The 20,245-nt window shown below is 37.2% G+C and overlaps 2 protein-coding genes across 6 annotated transcripts in view; both read left to right on the top strand.

Moving 5' to 3' along the window:
* LOC307159014 (NACHT, LRR and PYD domains-containing protein 3-like) overlaps positions 1 to 20,245 on the top strand; it is a 322,697-nt gene that overhangs the window by 104,001 nt on the left and 198,451 nt on the right. The window lies entirely within an intron of this gene.
* LOC307159016 (NLR family CARD domain-containing protein 3-like) overlaps positions 1 to 20,245 on the top strand; it is a 73,150-nt gene that overhangs the window by 38,146 nt on the left and 14,759 nt on the right. For all 5 annotated transcript variants that reach the window (XM_079872100.1, XM_079872101.1, XM_079872099.1 and 2 more), the window contains one exon: positions 2,338 to 2,511. In XM_079872100.1, coding sequence (XP_079728226.1) covers positions 2,338 to 2,511 — 174 coding nt within the window. The remainder of the gene's footprint in view (positions 1 to 2,337; positions 2,512 to 20,245) is intronic.

The following is a 20,245-nucleotide window of genomic DNA, read 5'->3' as shown; positions in this document are numbered from 1 at the left end:
AGGGAAACTCATGTTAAGGTTAAAATATTCATGCAATGGGACCTTTAATACATGAATCCATGAAGTACAGCATATACCAATCTAACTGGCCATAAGAAATACTTAATATCTTAATATGCAAGATTGTAAGCACTTAACATTGTCATGTGACCCGATTACATAATTTTGAAACTTGTATAAAGTCATTAAAAAAATTAGCGCGCGCACAAGAAGCAAGATGGGTGTTTTTTCACGTAAAAAATGCTGGCGCGTTTGCCGACCCCAGAGGGTTAATCACTCTAAAGTTTCAATAACTTTAAGCAATTCACTCAAAATGTTTACAAATACATTAAGCTCACAAATGTACAGACACACACACACACACTAGGGCTGGGACAATGCACCTATCTCCTGATTCGATGTTATCACGATACTTGGGTGCCGATAGAATATGTTTTGCGATTTTTAAGAATTGCGATTTGCGATTGTTTCTATCAAAGGCTGATTTACTAATTTAAAAGCTGATCGCTAACATAGACATCAGTGTTTATATTTGAACTTTAAACTTTTATCTAGGGTTGGGAACCGAAAATCAGTTCTTATACAGAACCGTTTGTGTTTTTGAAAAATACCGGAACCGTGCGAAGTTTCGGTTCCGAAAACGGTTCTGGTGCGATGTGTGGGCGAAGTGCTGGGAGCTTATCCTTTAATAGCGACGTACACCTCATGAATATTAAAATAGTAGGTAATGAATGTACTGGCCCTCGCGCTACTCATATATGTTTTGCGTCAGATATAAATGCAGAGAGAGAGAGAGAGAGTATAAAGACAGTAGAGCTGCAAGATTAATCTTTAAACGATCTCGATCTCGATTCAAACACCTACGCGATCTTATTCCTAAATGACAAAAACTTCACACCAGAACATACAAATCTGTTTGTGCTGTCGTTGAGAGAGCAGTTTTCGATATGAAACAACTTTACTTTCACAGTCTTTTCAACCACACAGTATCGATATTTCTGTGTTACAAATATTCAAATGATCACAGAAGTACTGAGATAAAAGTTTATAGTTTGAGTATAAACACTGATGTCTGCGGTAGTAACCAAAACAGAGTAAATCACCTTTTGAAAGTCGCTTCAAATAACGAGTGTATCAATTACATCTATGCTTCAAAACATTCCGACTGTTAAAGCTGCAGTCTGTAACCTTTTTATGTTCAGAATTTACAAAATTTATATAATGAGCGAGTACACCATGAATGCCTTTTTTCAAACCGTGTTTTTGTCTTATCCTGAATCACTACGGTAAGCGTGTAGTCCGGTAGACTCGGACTACTTTACACCGGTCGGGTCGGCACCGCTGCAGAGTAACGTTAGCCTACCCTTTCTACCCTTTCTGAGAGGGTATTCTCCACTGCTGGAGATACTAAAAGCTATAGGAGAGGTCCCAAATTCTCCTAGAGAATGCAGAAATGTTTATTTTCCTTCAGTCTGTTAAACTCATTTGACAAGTATAAGAAATAAATGCACAAAGGATTGCGCATTTTCCCCTTACTACTATGTTTTATTAGTTGTTTTAATAATTTTATTGAATGGGAACCGAAACCGGAATTGGAACCGGAACCGGAACCGGAACCGGAAAATTTCTTACGATTCCCAACCCTACTTTTATCCCAGTACTTCTATTTAAGCTGTTTCATGACAATTCTCTCTGGGTCAGAAGAACGGCAACACAGATTTAAAATGTTGCGATATGATTTTGTCAAAGGTTTAATATACAGACGGAATGGAAGAAGATTGTGTGGGTGTTTGAATGGAGATCACAGTATTTTAAAGATGAATCGTGCAGCTGTACTGTCTTATGTCTCTCTCACTTGAAATGGGTAATACGACACACATAGATAACGACACCTTCCATCCTCTGTTGGAACAAAAGTGGCTAACTTCTTTCAACCTCGTCTATAAGCAAGGACAACACTAAAGGAATTTAATTTGAATCAATATTGATTCTAGAACAAAAAAAAAAAAAAAACTATTTTAAAATCGTGACCCAACAATTTGCGATAGTTTGGTGAGTGGTTTTTTTCTCCCAGTCCGAACACACACAAGTTCCTTAAAATGTTTACAAATACATTAATTACACACACACACCATAACATACACACATTGTGTTTTCATGTTTTATGGGTATTTTCCATAGAAATAATGATTTTTATACTGTACAAACTGTATATTGAATCCCCTAATCCTAACTGATGTGTTTAACCACTTGTTTCTAATGAATATTTGTATATATTACATATTGACAGCATTATCTCTGGATATAGGCTTAATGTGTGTCAGTTGTTCTCTACAGGTTGAGTGATTGTGGTGTCACAGATGAAGGTTGTGCTGCTCTGGCTTCAGCTCTGAGATCAAACCCCTCACACCTGAAAACACTGGGTCTGTCTAAGAACAAACTAGGAGACTCAGGAGTGAAGCTGTTCTCTGCTGTACTGGCGAATCCTCACTGTAAACTGGAGATACTGTGGTAAGATCAGGGGTTAAATTGGGATTTATTATGTGGGGGGACTCTCCCTAGGGGGGTCCGGGGGTATGCCCCCCCCCCCCCCCCCCGTGAATTAAAAAAAATAAAATAAACCATTAAATGGTATTTTCTGGAGAGTTTTGTGCAAAGAAATTGAGAAATTGAGTCTTACATGATATGTGAAAAACTGCAAGGTTAAGAGCATAGCCTATACTTTGCATTGTTGTAGTATCAACAGGTATTTGGACATTTAGCATTTACATTACTGTTAATCAGCAGTGGTGGAATGTAACGAAGTGCAAATAGCCTACTTTGTTACTTTACTGAAGTAGGCTACATTTTTCACGTAGTTGTATCTTTACCTATCTGTACTTTACTTAAGTAGAATCAATAGTGCATAGGCCTACTTTTGACTTTTAGTTTGTTACATTTTGCAGCAATTATTATACTTTCTACTCCACATTTTCTACATTTCTACAATGTTTCGTTACATTTTCTGATCAGTTTTTCCCCTGCCAAAACAGGGGTTGAAAAAATCTCCTGTTTTCTGTGCTGATGCGGTGACGCGTTCATGTAACAAGCCTAACCCCTCATTTACACTGCACACGTGTGCGGTGCATTACGTCTGCGACAAGGTTTTATTCCGTTCTCCACGCGGTGCCAACTCACACCAGGAGCATTTCAGAAGCGGAGCGACTGGATGCGCGAGACCACGTGATTTGCCTGTCCGACGTGGTTTTTCATGATTTTTGGGTTTCTACCATACAGTCTATGGTTTCTATCAAGGATATTGGTGTGTAATACGTTTGGGAGTTTGCACAGGGTGTTTATTTTGAATTTGACAATGTTTTTTTTACTTTTATTTTGTATTTCCGGTGCGACTTGGATGCGCGTCCGTCAAAAATAGACTAGGCGCCTATATTTAGCGAAGCGGCGCGGAGACCCGCTTCTGGGAATCTTCTGAAACGCGCCGCGTCGCTGCCGGTGTAAACACAAGCATTGACTAGAATGGGCGCGATCAGCTCCGGTAGCCGTGTCGCAGCCGTAATGCGCCGCAGACGTGTTCAGTGTAAATGAGGGGTAAGGGTGGCGCTGCCAATAAAGCACCTAAAAGCTGTCACTTAGAACCGGCAAAAGTAATGATTATGAATATGGAAAATATATCAGGGAGACATTTTAACGTCTATTTTACGTCTATAAACTGAAATAAAACTCAGCGAATACTTGTCACACATTTATGAGCCATATACCTTTATAAACATTTAAGTGTGTACTTTTAAATGATCGGATTCAAACTGAAAACAAATATTCTCTGTTTAAGTAATTTGTATAAAACCAACAAGATGTCCAGCTTCTCAAACGCTTCCTAATTATTTTTAATTTGAACACGCCCACTCGCGCAAAAGAGATTGACATGCAAATCTCCACATGGAACGCGATCGCGCTCATTACCTCAAAAACAAAACACCAAAACACTTCACAAGTCTCTGCTTTTCATCGAGTTTGAAAGACACGCCGTGAGCTTACATTGGATTTAGGCTACCTCAGAAGAAGAAGAACGCGATTTGAAGACAAGAAAGATGTAAGGTAAGAAATTCTTACATATTAGTTTGTTATTGTTGCATAAATTTCACATTGCAGTTGAACTGTTGCTAGATATATGGTGAATATTATAATATTTAGACCCATGTTTACTGTTACTGTGTTTGTGGATATCTGCTCAAATGTAGATATGTATATGGTAACCATAATGTTTTATATTTGAGCGCGATCGCGTTTGAATGTATCATATTTTGAATGCATCATATTTTGGATCGCGATCGCGTTTGAAAAGCACCAAACGGCTTCATGTTTTTACTATTATCTCATTTCATATCATCATAATGAATGGAAACATTTGAAGTAACATGATAATCAATATATTTTTCTCTAGCTTAGTTGTTACTGAAATATTTTGGAAGATTTACAGGCTGCTATGTTATTGTTATTATTATTTTATGCAGCACTGCGCATAGCCTATGCCTACAAGGCACAACAAACCTGGTGTTCATTATATTATATATTGTTGGAAACATTTATGTGTGTGTGTGTGTGTGTATTCTGTGAATTTTAAAAAGCAATTTTAACCAGAAAAATCTAAAATTTATTCCCAAAATCGTGCAGGCATTTCTCTTGATATCAGTATGTTCACTTTTTTTTTCTTTCAGGGCCCAGATGCCACTGAGTACTGCTGACTTCAACATTCACATGAGTCTCTGTTCATGAACATGGTAAAGTGAAAATCAAACACCTTGGAAATGAAAGGTATGTACAATGTTTTTAGGAATGGCACAAAGGTCTCTGTCTTTGGATCATTGTTTTTAATGAGTGCTTTTTTGTCATTTGTTGTGTATCTTTGGATTATGTTGTGTTGTAAATAAATCCAAAATATCTAAAAGCCATTCTTTTTTAAATCTCCTCATTCTTTGTGCAAGGTTGCTCAGAATGACAGGGCCTGATAGCTCCTAATAGGGCCGTTAGGGGAGGGTCTTTGTCTTTCTCAGGTGTGAAAAGATTACATATTAATGAGCTCCCGCATAAAGCTTTTTCACACAAAACACGTCGTAAAAATTTTAAATCAATATATTGTCTTCTCTGAATGAGCAGTCAGTGTGATTTTCACATAGTTTTAGAGCAAATATTCTAGGCTACGTCATACAATTTTCAAAAGTCTTGTGAAGAAATAATCAGTATGGGTTTCATGGCCTTATTTCAGTGAGAATTTTTTTTTGTATTTTCACAAACCACGCATAAATGTCATTATCTCAAAACAACAAACTTTTACACACATGCTGCTGATATATTATTGTAGCAGAGTTTGTGCTGAATACAGTGTAATTAGACTTTAGCCATGAAAATGTCACAAGTAACAGAAATAAGCACAAATGTCAGAGCATGTCAGAACACCTCCAGGGCCCAGAAAACAGCTCAGACCCCAGAGGGTTAATTATTCATTAATAAACAATTGTTTTCTGTGTCATTGCCCTGCATAGATGAAGTTGACGATGCTGACTCGCAATCTTCGCAGTAGTGAACGCGGCAGAGAGAAAAGCACATTTCATACGGATTACACAAGCAGCAGTCTGCTTTCTTTCGTTTTGAATTGTTCTGTTTAAAAGAAGACATTTCAAGCTTTCTATAGATATTTCTCAGGTCACGCACTTCAGTTCACGCGCTGGTGCCTCCATGTCATGATTAGGCTATCTATTGTCTGCTAGGCTATATAAATCCTGGCAATTGGTTGGTGAAACATTGATTAAAATTAAGATATCATTAATACAAAACGAAATTAATTTTAAAGAAAGGCTTGCTTTCTGTTTGAGCCTGAGGTCTCAGTGAAAGTTTTAAACAGTCTTTTAGTGCCGCTTTCAGAGCGGTCACGTCCGTAACGGAGAACTGTCCCGTCCGTAACATTGTTTTTCCTCATAAATGCGAACATGAAAAATAAAATAAAATGAATATGTTATGTTATGTTCTGTGGAGAGACACAGAACATAACATTTAGCCTACTTTTGGTTTTGGCAGTGTAATTCACAGTTGTGCTGAACTTGACAAAATTGATCTGTTGCTGCAGCGGCGACCAGCAGCTTGTGAGTTTTTTTTTTTTTTTTTTAAGGCAGTAGAAGGTTCTGGAACTTTTGCGCGCTTCCACATCCCGCGCAACTACGGATCTCCCAGGAACATTCATTACATATTGCTACGTACATTTATCCATGTCGGAGTTCTGAGTAGTAGCCTACCTAGATGCATGGCATGCGCGAGCGGTGCACGATCATGGTCGACTGACAACGAGATTAAGCAGCTGAACAAGACGGCCGTGTTCCGATTGTTCTCATCTCAGCTCCGCTGAGACAAAATAGACATGCCATTTCAAAAATCTTTCATTTATAATCAGAAATATGTTTTCAAAGGCATCACTTTTATCAAATTTTGTGACATAATTTCCAGTAGGCAACTGACTGCAAACAGGCACATCATGGCACAAACGAGCAGGCTTATGTGCCGGGGCTGAGCCCCGGAGAGCCCCGGCCCAATTTAACCACTGGGTAAGATCATCTTAACCATAAAGACTCGGAGTGAATAAGGATTAATATGTACAGTAGATAGTGTATACAATATATCTTTGGTGTAAGCCCCATCCGGTGGTTCAGCGACAGATTCCAGCATGAACTGTCAGATCCTGCCGGCGGTAGAAGGCAGCGGTGAGGAGTCTCCCTGAAGAGGAACATTTACATCTTCATATATTATTAAAACTAACAGTTAAATAAACCGGACGAACTACAAACCAAACAACAGATGCAGGATACAGTGAAGAGTTTTTTTAAAGGGATACTCCACTTTTTTTGGAAATAGGCTCATTTTACAACTCCCCCAGAGTTAAACAGTTGAGTTTTACCGTTTTCGAATCCATTCAGCCGATCTCCGGGTCTGGCGGTACCACTTTTAGCATAGCTTAGCATAGATCATTGAATCGGACAGGACCATTAGCATCTCTCTCAAAAAAATGACCAAAGAGTTTCGATATTTTTCCTATTTAAAACTTGACTCTTCTGTAGTTACATCGTGTACTAAGACCGGCGGAAAATGTAAAGTTGCGATTTTCTAGGCTGATATGGCTAGGAACAATACTCTCATTCCTGCGTAATAATCAAGAAGCAGCAGCAAAGCTATGCTAAAAGTGGTACTGCCAGACCCGGAGTTCGGCTGAATGGATTCGAAAACGGTAAGACTCAACTGTTTAACTCTGGGGGAGTTGTAAAATGAGCCTATTTCCAAAAAAAGTGGAGTATCCCTTTAAATTACAAATGTTTGCTGTAAATCAACTTGCCTTCTAATGCTTGTGCAAACAGACCCTTGTAAAAGCTTGAGCATTGCCTCAAAATGTGTGTGTGCAGCTGAAAAGAGGGAAGTGGTGTGTGTTTCACCTGAACCAGGGTTGTCACCATATCAGATTTATCACTACATGATTATCATGGCCAAAATAACACACAATAACAATATATCACCATATCTATGGAAATCTTGAAAAAAAAAAATAATGCTATCAGTCAAATTCATCTTTACTTTGTTTATTTTGTGTTATTTATGAAAAAGAAGAATCACTCCATCACATACAAAAGGAACAATTAAACTTAACCCTCTGGGGTCTGAGGGGTTTTTGGGGTCCTTGAGATGTTCTGACATGCCCTGACATTTGTGGTTTTTTCAGTTGCTTATAAACATATTAATGGCAAAGGTGTAAATTCACTCTATTTAGCACAAACAGGGCTACCATAATATGTGAACAACTTGCATGTACATGTTTGTATTTTTGATAGAATAATGTTTATGCATGGTTTTTTCAAAAACAAAAAACTAAAGTTTCTGAAATAAGGCCATAAAACACATTCTAAATATATGTAAATAAGACTTTTGACTAATGGATGACGTTGCCTAGAATTTTTTCTTCAAAATTATGTGAAAATCATCCTGCCTAATCATTCACATAACACAATACATTGATTTAAATCTTGTAAAACACTTTTTGTTTGGAAAGGCCATATGCGGGTGGGCGTGATTCACACCTGCGGAGACAATGGGGCCCGCATAATGAGGCTGCATACGTAATGAGCCTTTCATTCAGGTGTGTGACTGAGCCACAAGAATGCAAGGACAATATATAACTGGTTTGTTGCTTTTTTCCACAAATTTTGCTTGCAAATTGTACAATATCCAAGGTAAACATTTCTAGTAATTGTGCAGTTAATTGTTCTCATACTGTATTTTCAGATTTGGAATATATTCTCTTCCCAAATGTGTCACTAATAAAGCATAATAAAATGATTTTGTTTACATCTATCCTTATATATATATATATATATATATATATATATATATATATATATATATATATTTTTTTTTTTAAGGTTATACAATTACAACAACATTTAAAATTGTAACAATATTTCCAGTGTAATCTTTCTTTGTATTCGCGATTCATATTAAAACAGTATTTTTGCCAGCTGTAGTAGCTCCACAACAGCGCGCATCTGTGCGTTCATTCATTCATAGTAACGCGATTCATATTTAAACAGTATTTTTGCCAGCTGTAGTAGCTCCACAACAGCGCGCATCTGTGCGTTCATTCATTCATAGTAACGGGATTCATATTTAAACAGTATTTTTGCCAGCTGTAGTAGCTCCACAACAGCGCGCATCTGTGCGTTCATTCATTCATAGTAACGCGATTCATATTTAAACAGTATTTTTGCCAGCTGTAGTAGCTCCACAACAGCGCGCATCTGTGCGTTCATTCATTCATAGTAACACGATTCATATTTAAACAGTATTTTTGCCAGCTGTAGTAGCTCCACAACAGCGCGCATCTGTGCGTTCATTCATTCATAGTAACGCGATTCATATTTAAACAGTATTTTTGCCAGCTGTAGTAGCTCCACAACAGCGCGCATCTGTGCGTTCATTCATTCATAGTAACGCGATTCATATTTAAACAGTATTTTTGCCAGCTGTAGTAGCTCCACAACAGCACGCATCTGTGCGTTCATTCATTCAGATTAGAACAAAGCAAATAGAACTGACGTATTCCTCAGCGGGATCCGTTTGCTCCTCGAAATGATACTTCCAGAACTTCTGAGGTAAATTTTTGCAGGATTATTATCAAGATAGTATTATTCCTGTGTGTTATCCAGCTGATGTGGGCGTTTCACAGGTTTGTTTGGATCGCCTCACATTTGCGTTTGAATAGCGCGCGCTCTCCGTGGGCGGAGCACATTAAAACTTAATTAGCTGAGATGAGAACGACTGACATCTCTCTCTTTGCATACATATTACATAAACTGTGAATATTTGTTTTTTATAAAAATTACTTCATTTAAAAGAAGAGAATTCAAGCTTCATGCCTGTGCGACTGTATGCCTGTTTGACTGAGTATTCGCTGAGTTACAGTTCATTTTCGGACGCGTTTCAGAATTGACTTCACTGACGGAGAGGAGGCAGAACTCGCATCATGTTTATTTTTCTTTATTTGGCGAAAAGCACAACACTTTGTTTTTATTATGAGCATACACAAAAAAAATACAGACTAAACAGGATCGATTGATGTATAACACAAGCATATAAGATAAAAATTATTATTATTATTATTTATTTTTTTTGCACTCATACGGAAAAAAACGAGCCTATCGCGCCGGCGCGATAGCCGACCTCAGGGGGTTAATGCGACCAGTTTGAAATAATGGCAACACTTTATCACAAGCATACAGTAACACAGCGCTTATAAATCATTTTCAAACTATTAGTTTATAGTTAATGAATAGTATATAATACGTATACTATAGTTATAGTATATAAGCTGTAGTTAATATATTAAGAGACTATATACAACTAGAAAATTCTTGGTTCACTGTCACTGTAATTAACCAAGTATTATTGTTTAATTAGCTCTTATGTAAAGAGTTAGATAATGCTTTGTTAACAAGGTATTAACCATAAATAGTTCTCACTCTAGATTAGGTCACAGAGAATCAGAAAATGTCATTAAGTGCTTTAATACAGCCTTTATTGGACATTAATTACATTAATATTAAGAAGAATAGAATGAGGCATTTATATAGTGCTTTCATATGTACTACTGTACACCCAAAGCGCTTTACAATCATATCAGGGGTCTCTCCTCAACCACCGCCAGTGTGCAGCATCCACTTGGATGATGCGACGGCAGCCACAGTACAACGGCGCCAGTGCGCTCACCACACACCAGTTATAGGTGGAGAGAGGAGAGAGAGTGATAGAGCCAATTCAATGTAAGGGGATTATTAGGAGGCCATGATTGGTAAGGGCCAATGTGTGGAATGTGGCCAGGACACCGGGGTTACACCCCTACTCTTTACGAGAAATGCCATGGGATTTTTAATGACCACAGAGAGTCAGGACCTCGGTTTTACGTCTCATCCGAAGGACGGTGCTCTTTGACAGTATAGTGTCCCCGTCACTACACTGGGGCGTTAGGACCCACACAGACCACAGGGTGAGCACCCCCTGCTGGCCTCACTAACACCTCTTCCAGCAGCAACCTGGTTTTTCTCAGGAGGTCTCCCATCCAGGTACTAACCAGGCTCAGCCCTGCTTAGCTTCAGTGGGCAACCAGTCTTGGGTTACAGGGTGATATGGCTGCTGGCGAGGGTTCCTTAAAATGTTTACAAATACATTAAGCACACACACACACACACACTCTCTCTCTCTCAAACTCACACACACACACACACACACACACACACGAGGGCTGGATACGATATGTACTGCAATTTTTTAGAATTGCATTTCTACAATAATGTGATTCAATAGGCCTATTGCAATGTATTTATTTTTTTATTTTTACACTAGACTATGGGTAAAAGTTAAATCATACACTTATACAGACTGTACATGATGTATAAGACAGGGCTGCCAACTCTCACGCATTGAGCGTGAGACTCACGCAATTGACACTTTTCACACGCTCTCACGCCACACATCCATTTTCTCACGCACAGAAAAATTGCGGAGCAAAGAGGTAGGCTACTTTTAATATTAAACTAATTATCAGCTCTTAGATTCCGTCAATTTTATTTCGAAATTCAGACAAAAATACGTTTGGCGTAGGGTGACCACCCGTCCCGCGTAGCGCGTGCGCGCACAGCGTTTGAAGCCCAATTCATGCGTCCCGCAAATTGAGACCGTGTCACGCATAATCTATACTTGCTCAAAAAAAAGTTGGTCGCTCTATATCCTCGAGCCCCAAGCAGACAAACGAACATTACTTGACATTTCAGCACGCTATTGTTGCCACACCCACCCCTCAGTTGAACTGCTGACTAGGTTGTTGTCAACTTTTTCGTTGTTGTCATGACAGCGCACGCACGCGCATACCAGACACACTGGGAAGGAAGGAACTTTTAGATGCGCGCTTTCCAATTCGAAAAATTCGAGAAAGAGACTGAGAGGCACCGTCACCATCAATTAAAAAGAGAAGGTGTGGGTACAAGAAAGACTGGGAAAATGAATATTTGTGGCTGAAAGGTGTTGAGGGGGATACCGAGAGGGCTTTTTGTGACCTTTGCAAAACGTCCTTCTCAATCGGACATGGAGGGGAATACGATGTCAATCGTATTTTTTTTAAATACTTTTTTTTTTTTACTGTTCCTGTGGTGTTGAGCAACTACAATTCCTGTTAATCCTATAATTTTATATTATAATTTATTTAAAGTGAATAAATTGTAATGAAAAATAAATAAAATTAAATAGTAAATCTTAAGTGAAAGTACATCTGTCAATTCATTGAATGTTCAAAATATTATGAATCTTTATTTAGAAAAAAAATACACATTGGTTGGCCTATTCATGAGCATACATCAAAAATTACTCATGTTTAGGGGAATAGGGCATTATTACCATGTAAGGTGGTATGTGCTAGAAATGGGTAAACCACTATCAGTGAGTCTGCCCGTGGGGTGGGGGCACCGCCGCGCCAGGCAGTGTCCCACATTGTCCCTCAGAAACATACCCCTTGTCCCCCCTTGGGCTTATTAGCAGGTGGTCACCCTAGTTTGGCGCTTGTAAATGTGACGTGACAGGTCGCTGAGCGCCTCAGTTCAAGTGCACGTGAACCGATCATCTGTTACTTTTTTATTTAAAGATGCAGTACAACTTACTGAAAGTATACATAATATCGACCAATTAGTGTTTTTCAACTACTGAAAGAGGTCAATATATAACAGCAGGAGAACAATTATGTCACATAACGTTACATTTACCTCAGGAGAGCCATTTAATGACCATAGCATGTTAATTGAATAGAAAAAATAGCTCGAGAGGAGATTTTGCTGAGCACTATATTACATATTTATTATATTTTTACTTATGTCATTAAATAATTGTTATTATAACAAAAACTGCATTATATTTAATTTAATTTGTTATTTTTAACCTTTAATAATACCAGCAGATTGGGCCCTCTATGTTTACAGCATTTGGTGAGATTCTTTTTTTAAATAAAATTTTAAATATACATGTATCCAAATTAGTCAATATTGAATCAAAATCGGAATCAAATCACAAGAATGGAATGAAATCTTGACATTTTTGTCAAGCAATAATAAAAACTGTATCCTACCAGTCATTGTACAATGTAAACATTGTAACATGTTGTCACTAAACTTCATAAAATTCTATTTAGTTACCAAATGTTTTGACATTCACAATTACACTTATTGTGATGCAATATTTGTTTTTACATTACCCCCCCCCCCAAAAAAAATTCTCACTCCAAGCTAAACTCAAAAGTTGGCAGCCCTGTATAAGATGTCATATTTACAAATTCAATTCATCACATCTTTCTGAGTTTTATTTCAGAAGCATCATACAGTACTACATTCTCTTGATTAAATAATTCAATTACAAATACATTTTTTAACAGTCAGTTGTCTATGGGATGAATTTAGTATCAAAATGGTTAACACGTGCAAGCACACTTATCAATGAACTTGATACATGTTGCAGAAATGTTTTATCCATGCCTTTCAACTTGCGTGTGCAAAATTCAAAATTGAATGAATGTGAAGCAATTTGTAAAAATAGAGACATTTTTGTGAATACAAATGTTTTCCTTTGTATTAGTGTATCATAATTTGCGCATGCAACACAGAAGATGTGCATGTGTGAATCAGGTGACGCGCGTGCATTCATTGACGTCTTTTCTGAGTCGATCTTATTTGATTCATTTGGATTTTGAGACTTTCTTTTCGCGGTTTTTAAGCATTTCAAAACCCACACACAAACAACTACAAATGAATAGGCCTGGTGCTAATTATTAATGTGTGCACAACTACCCATCTATTTGACAAATTCACAAATGTGCGTCACTACATTTAAACTAATACAATACAACTTGTGTGTGCAAAATCCAAAATCACATGAATGTGCAGCATTTTGTACAAATAGAGACATAGTTGTAAATACAAAACCTCGATTTTGTATTAATGTAGGCCAGAATTTGTGCATGCAACAAGATGTGCATGTGTGGATCAGGTGACACGCGTGTATTCATTGACTCGTTTCTGAGTCGATCCTATTTGATTCATTTGGATTTTGAGACTTTCATTTCGCGGGTTTCTCCTTGTAGATCCACACACAGATGTCTGAGTAAACCTGCTACCACTAGATGGCAGTATTCCGCTAAAACAGACAACGGCAGCATAATCAAGCGTTCCGCATTTAAGACGCTTAATGAGAGTGATATTGAAGCACCAAATTTAGTACACAATATAGGCCTACCTTATTAATAAAGCATACTTTATAGAGGCAAACAGATTACATCAGATTATGAACAACACCCATAGAAAACCATTAGAAAACGCTTAATGTGCAATAGCGCGTTGCATGTTCAATAAGGTGTATTGGCTACTGAGTTTAAATGTCACCGTCTTACTGCATTGACGTTAAGCTTTTTCTTTATAATATACTCTATAGGAGGAAAACTATATAGCCTACAGACAAGAGCCATATGAACACGACGAGCGGCGTTTCAAGTTAATGGCATTTTCCTTCCTGTTAAAAAGAAAAAGCTTAACATGAAATTCTGCAGTTGCGTTTAACTTTGCATGTGTATGGGAGAGCAACCGGTCCGAGAGCGCAGTGAAGTAAGTTTTAGGTTTGATATTCGCCGCATTTTCTAAAGGGACCATCTGCAAATTCCACTCACAATCAAAAAAATATAAACGTCCAGTCATTCATTCAAATGAACATACTTCCAAGGTTATAGTAAATAGTGGGCAGAATGACTTAGCCTACTGTATGTCCAGCCAATATCTCGATTGAACAGTACAATTTTTTTTAATTACTGTAAATTGTTTTTTTCTATTCATGTTCCAAAAGTTGTGCGTTCCTAGTGATAAGTCAGATGAAATTTTGCATTATTCACCTGTAGTAAGTCACCAAAAACCTGTTTGGTTAATTACAGTAATTTTTGTATAAAAGAATAATTGTTTACTGTAAATAGGCTACATGAAGGGAGGTATTGGGACAATTTCACCTGTAGTAAGCCAGTCTAGTCAATAGGAACATACTACAACCATTTTGAACATGAAAAAAACCCTTTTGGTGAATTACAGTATTTTTCTGAATACAGGCTAGCTACATACATTCAGATTTCAATTTTATTTTTATTCAGACATTTAAACATTTAACAAATTATGACATAAATCAACATAAAGTCTGAAATGGAATAGGCAGAACCAAAAGCTTATTGCGCCTATCCCAGTGCATTTACAAAACATAATCAGTAAAGCTGCCAATGTCTTATACATGAAGTTATACATTTTTACATTTTACATCCTTAGCATCCCTTCTCAATGTATTTTTTTTATAATTGATTTCTTCAAAAGAATTTTAAATTGAATTAAGGTTTTACAGTCTTTTAGCTCTTGGTCCAACTTACTCCACATATTAATCCCAACAAAAGAAACACAATGCTGCTTTGCACTCGTTCTCACATATGTTTTTTGAAACATTTCTTCCTTTCGGAAATTATAAACACAATCTCATTTTTGGAACAATCCCTGGATATGCACTGGTGACCTATTATGGCTTATATTATACATAAATTGTGCTGTTTTAAACTCGACCAAATCCTTCAATTTTAGTGCTTATAGTTTAATGAAGAGCTCATTTGTATGGGCCCTGTAATCCACTTTATTCACAATGCGGATAGCTCTTTTTTGAAAGATACTTATTGGATTAAGATTGGTTTTATAAGTATTTCCCCAAACTTCTAGGCCATAGGTCATGTACGGGAGAACCAGGGAACAGTATAAAATATATACATTTTTTTCATTTAAAAGTTCTTTAACTTTGGATATTATTGCAAGAGATTTACATAGCTTTGCCTAGTTTATATGGGGCTTCCAGCTAAGCTTATTTTTTAAAAATACTCCAAGAAATTTTATTTCATTCACTCGTTCTATCTCAGTATCATTTATTCTTAAATTTATACACACATTAATGGCACGATTTCCGAAAACTATAAATTTGGTTTTATTTAAATTAAGGGTTAACTTATTAGAATCAAACCACTTCTTTAACAATGATAATTGTTTTTCTACTATATCTATCAATGCTTCTAAATTTTTACCACAACTAAGCATGCTGGTGTCATCAGCAAATAAAATAAAGTTTGATGTTTTTGAAACTAAACAAAGATCGTTTATATAGCCTACATAAGAAACAAAAACGGACCCAACACTGACCCTTGTGGCAGCCCGCAGGTAATTGTCAGCGGCTGGAAATCAATGCCATTAGTGTGGACATACTGTGATCTATTCTTCAGATAAGTCTGGAGCCAAGAAAAGGCCACTCCTCTAATCCCATATAATGAAGGGAAGTATTGTCCAAATTTTACTTGTAAGTCAGTCTTACAGGAACCTTCTACGAACTTTGGAATTTGAAAATGTCTGTTTTTAAATATTTAAAGTAATTTGAATTAAAACAAATTATACGTTTTAACGCAGTTAGTGTAATTGGCAGACGTTCCCTTGTGCATCATGAGCTGTGGTTAGCGCGTCAAAGCCAAGCGGCAACATTCTGATCTGAAAAATGAAGCCTACCCGGAAGTGCGAAAAACTGCAATACATCGAAAATCCGCTAGAGGCAGGTCCCAAAAGGGAGCAAATGTCCATAGCCCCCATGTTAAAATGTCCGTTTTCACAGCATAAATTCATGTTTTTACAGGTTGGTCCCATGGACTTTTATTGTATTTTTCGATAGCTTCCGAGTGCCTGACAACTGTGAGGGGGGTGAATTTTTTTCTAACTCGTTAGATTAGATCGTATTTAGATATAAAATGTATGACAATAAGGGCGTGGTTAACTTTGATTGACAGCTTGATTGACAGCTGACAAGGCAGCCCACGGAGAATGACAACATAAGAAGCGCCATTTTTTAATACAGTTTACATATAATACTACTGTTTCTGTATCATGAAATGTAGTTTTAAGAGTTTTTCAGGCGAGAATGTAGTTGTTTAAAGCTCAAATCTGTGGTTTATTTATAGATTTATGAACATTTTTCCAGTTGATCCAGCGATGACCGGGCGCTCGGAGTTCATGTACCCCGCCTGGAGCAGCCTTTCCTCGGCTAGGTTTGCCGCCAATGCCGCGGACTCTGGCGTCTCTGTAGTGGTTAACATGAGATATAATTCGTCTTGTGTATATCTAACGGGCGATTTTTGGTCTCTTGAATCTATAATTTTTTCCCTGTGCAATCGTTTTGGCTGAGGGGAAGTTTCATAACTTTATAAGCTATTTAACTTTACCGATGTATGGTAAGACTAGAGCGCTGACTTTGTATGTTTGACTGAATTGTTTGCTTTATTTGTATAGCTTCTTATACCTTTTACTTATACTTTTATAATGGCTAATATTGATAAAACTGAAATTCAACAAAAAGAGACTGGGTTGAGTTTTGTCATTTTAAATTTTAATACAACGAAGATGATCTGTAATAATGTTTACTGCAAAATCTGTTGTTTAGTACAAATGCACATATTGCCTGGACCATAAAATGTTTAATATTTTTATATTATATTTAAAATGAAAAGAGGCAGGTTTGTGTTTTATATTTAGTTTTTTCATAAATAGGCAAACGTTATGTGCAGTGAATATAATCAATATGCGTTGCCTGAACCACATTTTTGTGGCTATAATGTTTAAGATTTCTTTAAATGAAAACGAAAAGAGTTAGTGTGGTGTTTTATAACATATTTCGTTGCCTAAAATATACACAGAGATAACCGGAGTAGCAGAGCGAGCTGAGTGACGCGCGCTGCGTTAGAAGGTGGGCGGGGTTAGGATTTCCCAAGATTTTCCAAGATGGCGCCGCCCATACCCCCCATAAACGGCTTCAAACCCGTTCTTCAGAAAGTCTATGGGTGACGTCACAGACGCTTTGTCCATATTTTTTACAGTCTATGGTCAAAGCATTCTCATGTAGAAATATGCAGCTATACACACGCAGGGACAGTTGATTTTCAATTTATATTTCATGCCGATATACAATGGTTGCATATTGTTAAAAGGGTCAAGGGAAAACAAATGTACTGCGAAAATCGTCTTTAACATTTAAAAACAGACATTTTCAAATCCCAAAGCTTGTATAGGCTACTATGTATACAATGTGTCAGATAAAAATAAGCATAGGCTATAAAATGAACGCAACTGCGAAATTTCACAGGATTTTTTTTTTAACAGGAAGGAAAATGCCATTAACTTGAAACGCCGCTCGTCGCTTTCATATGGCTCTTGTCTGTAGGCTATATGGTTTTTCTCCTATAGAGCATATTATAAAGAAAAAGCTTAACGTCAATGCAGTAAGACGGTGACATTTAAACTCCGTAGCCAATATACCACCTTATTGAACATGCAACGCGCTATTGCACGTTAAGCGTTTTCTAATGGTTTTCTATGGGTGTTGTTCATAATCTGATGTAATCTGTTTGCCTCTATAAAGTATGCTTTATTAATAAGGTAGGCCTATATTGTGTACTAAATTTGGTGCTTCAATATCACTCTCATTAAGCGTCTTAAATGCGGAACGCTTGATTATGCTGCCGTTGTCTGTTTTTATGAAGGTAAATCAGTAGCAAAACTCGAGAGCACGTAAATGTGAATTTGAGAACTTGTACAATAAATATTCGTACTTGTACATGAACATTTACACTCACAGCTCCAATGTGAAAACCTGTAAAATAAAAATCTGAAGCTGAATGTTGAAATTTGCACTCGCATACAATAGTCACAAACCTGTATTCTGAATCTGAAGCTGCAGACAAGTAGACACAAATGTGTAAAATGCCATTCACAGAAATACAACGACAGACACAAACTTGTAATATATATTTTGCGTTTAATCTTACGATCACATTCGCAGTACTACCTCAAATAGGCACTTGCAACTTCTCAAATCTGTCACTGCAATTTCAAATTTCGCGCCTTGACTTTTGCTACTCTTTTCGCGATATATCAGGTGCAAAACTAACTTGTGCACTTGAAACTGAGAGGCGGTGAGAGAGAAAGGGGGGCAGGAGGAGGGGGGTAAAAGGAGCCGTTTTATTGGTTGGCAGCTAGCCAATGAAATGGGACTTCGATGATGTCACGAAACCCGTGTGCACTGAAACGTTAACATGGCTTAATGCATTAGACTGATATTAAAAGAAATAAACGATATTATCAAACTCAGTAAACACAATGCTTATAATGCATACTACAGAAAAGCAGATGAGCACAGAATATAAACACAACGCGTTTAATTGAGACAGTGGTATTAAAAGACCAAACTCAGGAAACACCATACAAATAAAGCAAAGCAATTGAGCTCTGAATCATGCAACGAGTTTAATTGTACGTTTTCCTCCCATAGAAAACCAAGAAAACGCTTAAGAAGACTTAATGGACCAACAGTTATAAAATAAATAAAAAAAACAAAAAAAAAAACCCCACATAATTCGTTAAATTATTAATAAAACACAGGCAGCAAGTTTATTTGCACTGAACACACATTTGCTTTCTTTCGTCATATTCTGTGCTCATCTGCTTTTCTGTAGTATGCATTATTAGCATTGAGTTTACTGAGTTTGATAATATCGTTTATTTCTTTTAATATCAGTCTAATGCATTAAGCCATGTTAACGTTTCAGTGCACACGGGTTTCGTGACATCATCGAAGTCCCATTTCATTGGCTAGCTGCCAACCAATAAAACGGCTCCTTTGACCCCCCCTCCTCCCGCCCCCCTTTCTCTCTCACCGCCTCTGAGTTTCAAGTGCACAAGTTAGTTTTGCACCTGATATATCGCGAAAAGAGTAGCAAAAGTCAAGGCGCGAAATTTGAAATTGCAGTGACAGATTTGAGAAGTTGCAAGTGCCTATTTGAGGTAGTACTGCGAATGTGAACGTAAGATTAAACGCAAAATATATATTACAAGTTTGTGTCTGTCGTTGTATTTCTGTGAATGGCATTTTACACATTTGTGTCTACTTGTCTGCAGCTTCAGATTCAGAATACAGGTTTGTGACTATTGTATGCGAGTGCAAATTTCAACATTCAACTTCAGATTTTTATTTTACAGGTTTTCACATTGGAGCTGTGAGTGTAAATGTTCATGTACAAGTACGAATATTTATTGTACAAGTTCTCAAATTCACATTTACGTGCTCTCGAGTTTTGCTACTGATTTACCTTCATAGTTTTAGCGGAATACTGCCATCTAGTGGTAGCAGGTTTACTGAGACATCTGTGTGTGGATCTACAAGGAGAAACCCGCGAAATGAAAGTCTCAAAATCCAAATGAATCAAATAGGATCGACTCAGAAACGAGTCATTGAATGCACGCGTGTCACCTGATCCACACATGCACATCTTGTTGCATGCACAAATTCTGGCCTACATTAATACAAAATCGAGGTTTTGTATTTACAACTATGTCTCTATTTGTACAAAATGCTGCACATTCATGTGATTTTGGATTTTGCACACACAAGTTGTATTGTATTAGTTTAAATGTAGTGACGCACATTTGTGAATTTGTCAAATAGATGGGTAGTTGTGCACACATTAATAATTAGCACCAGGCCTATTCATTTGTAGTTGTTTGTGTGTGGGTTTTGAAATGCT

The sequence above is a fragment of the Squalius cephalus genome (assembly GCF_949319135.1).
Source record: "Squalius cephalus genome assembly, chromosome: 5".
Taxonomy (NCBI): Eukaryota; Metazoa; Chordata; class Actinopteri; order Cypriniformes; family Leuciscidae; genus Squalius; species Squalius cephalus.
Note: the sequence above shows the minus strand (reverse complement) of the source record. Positions and strands in the feature narration are given on the sequence as shown.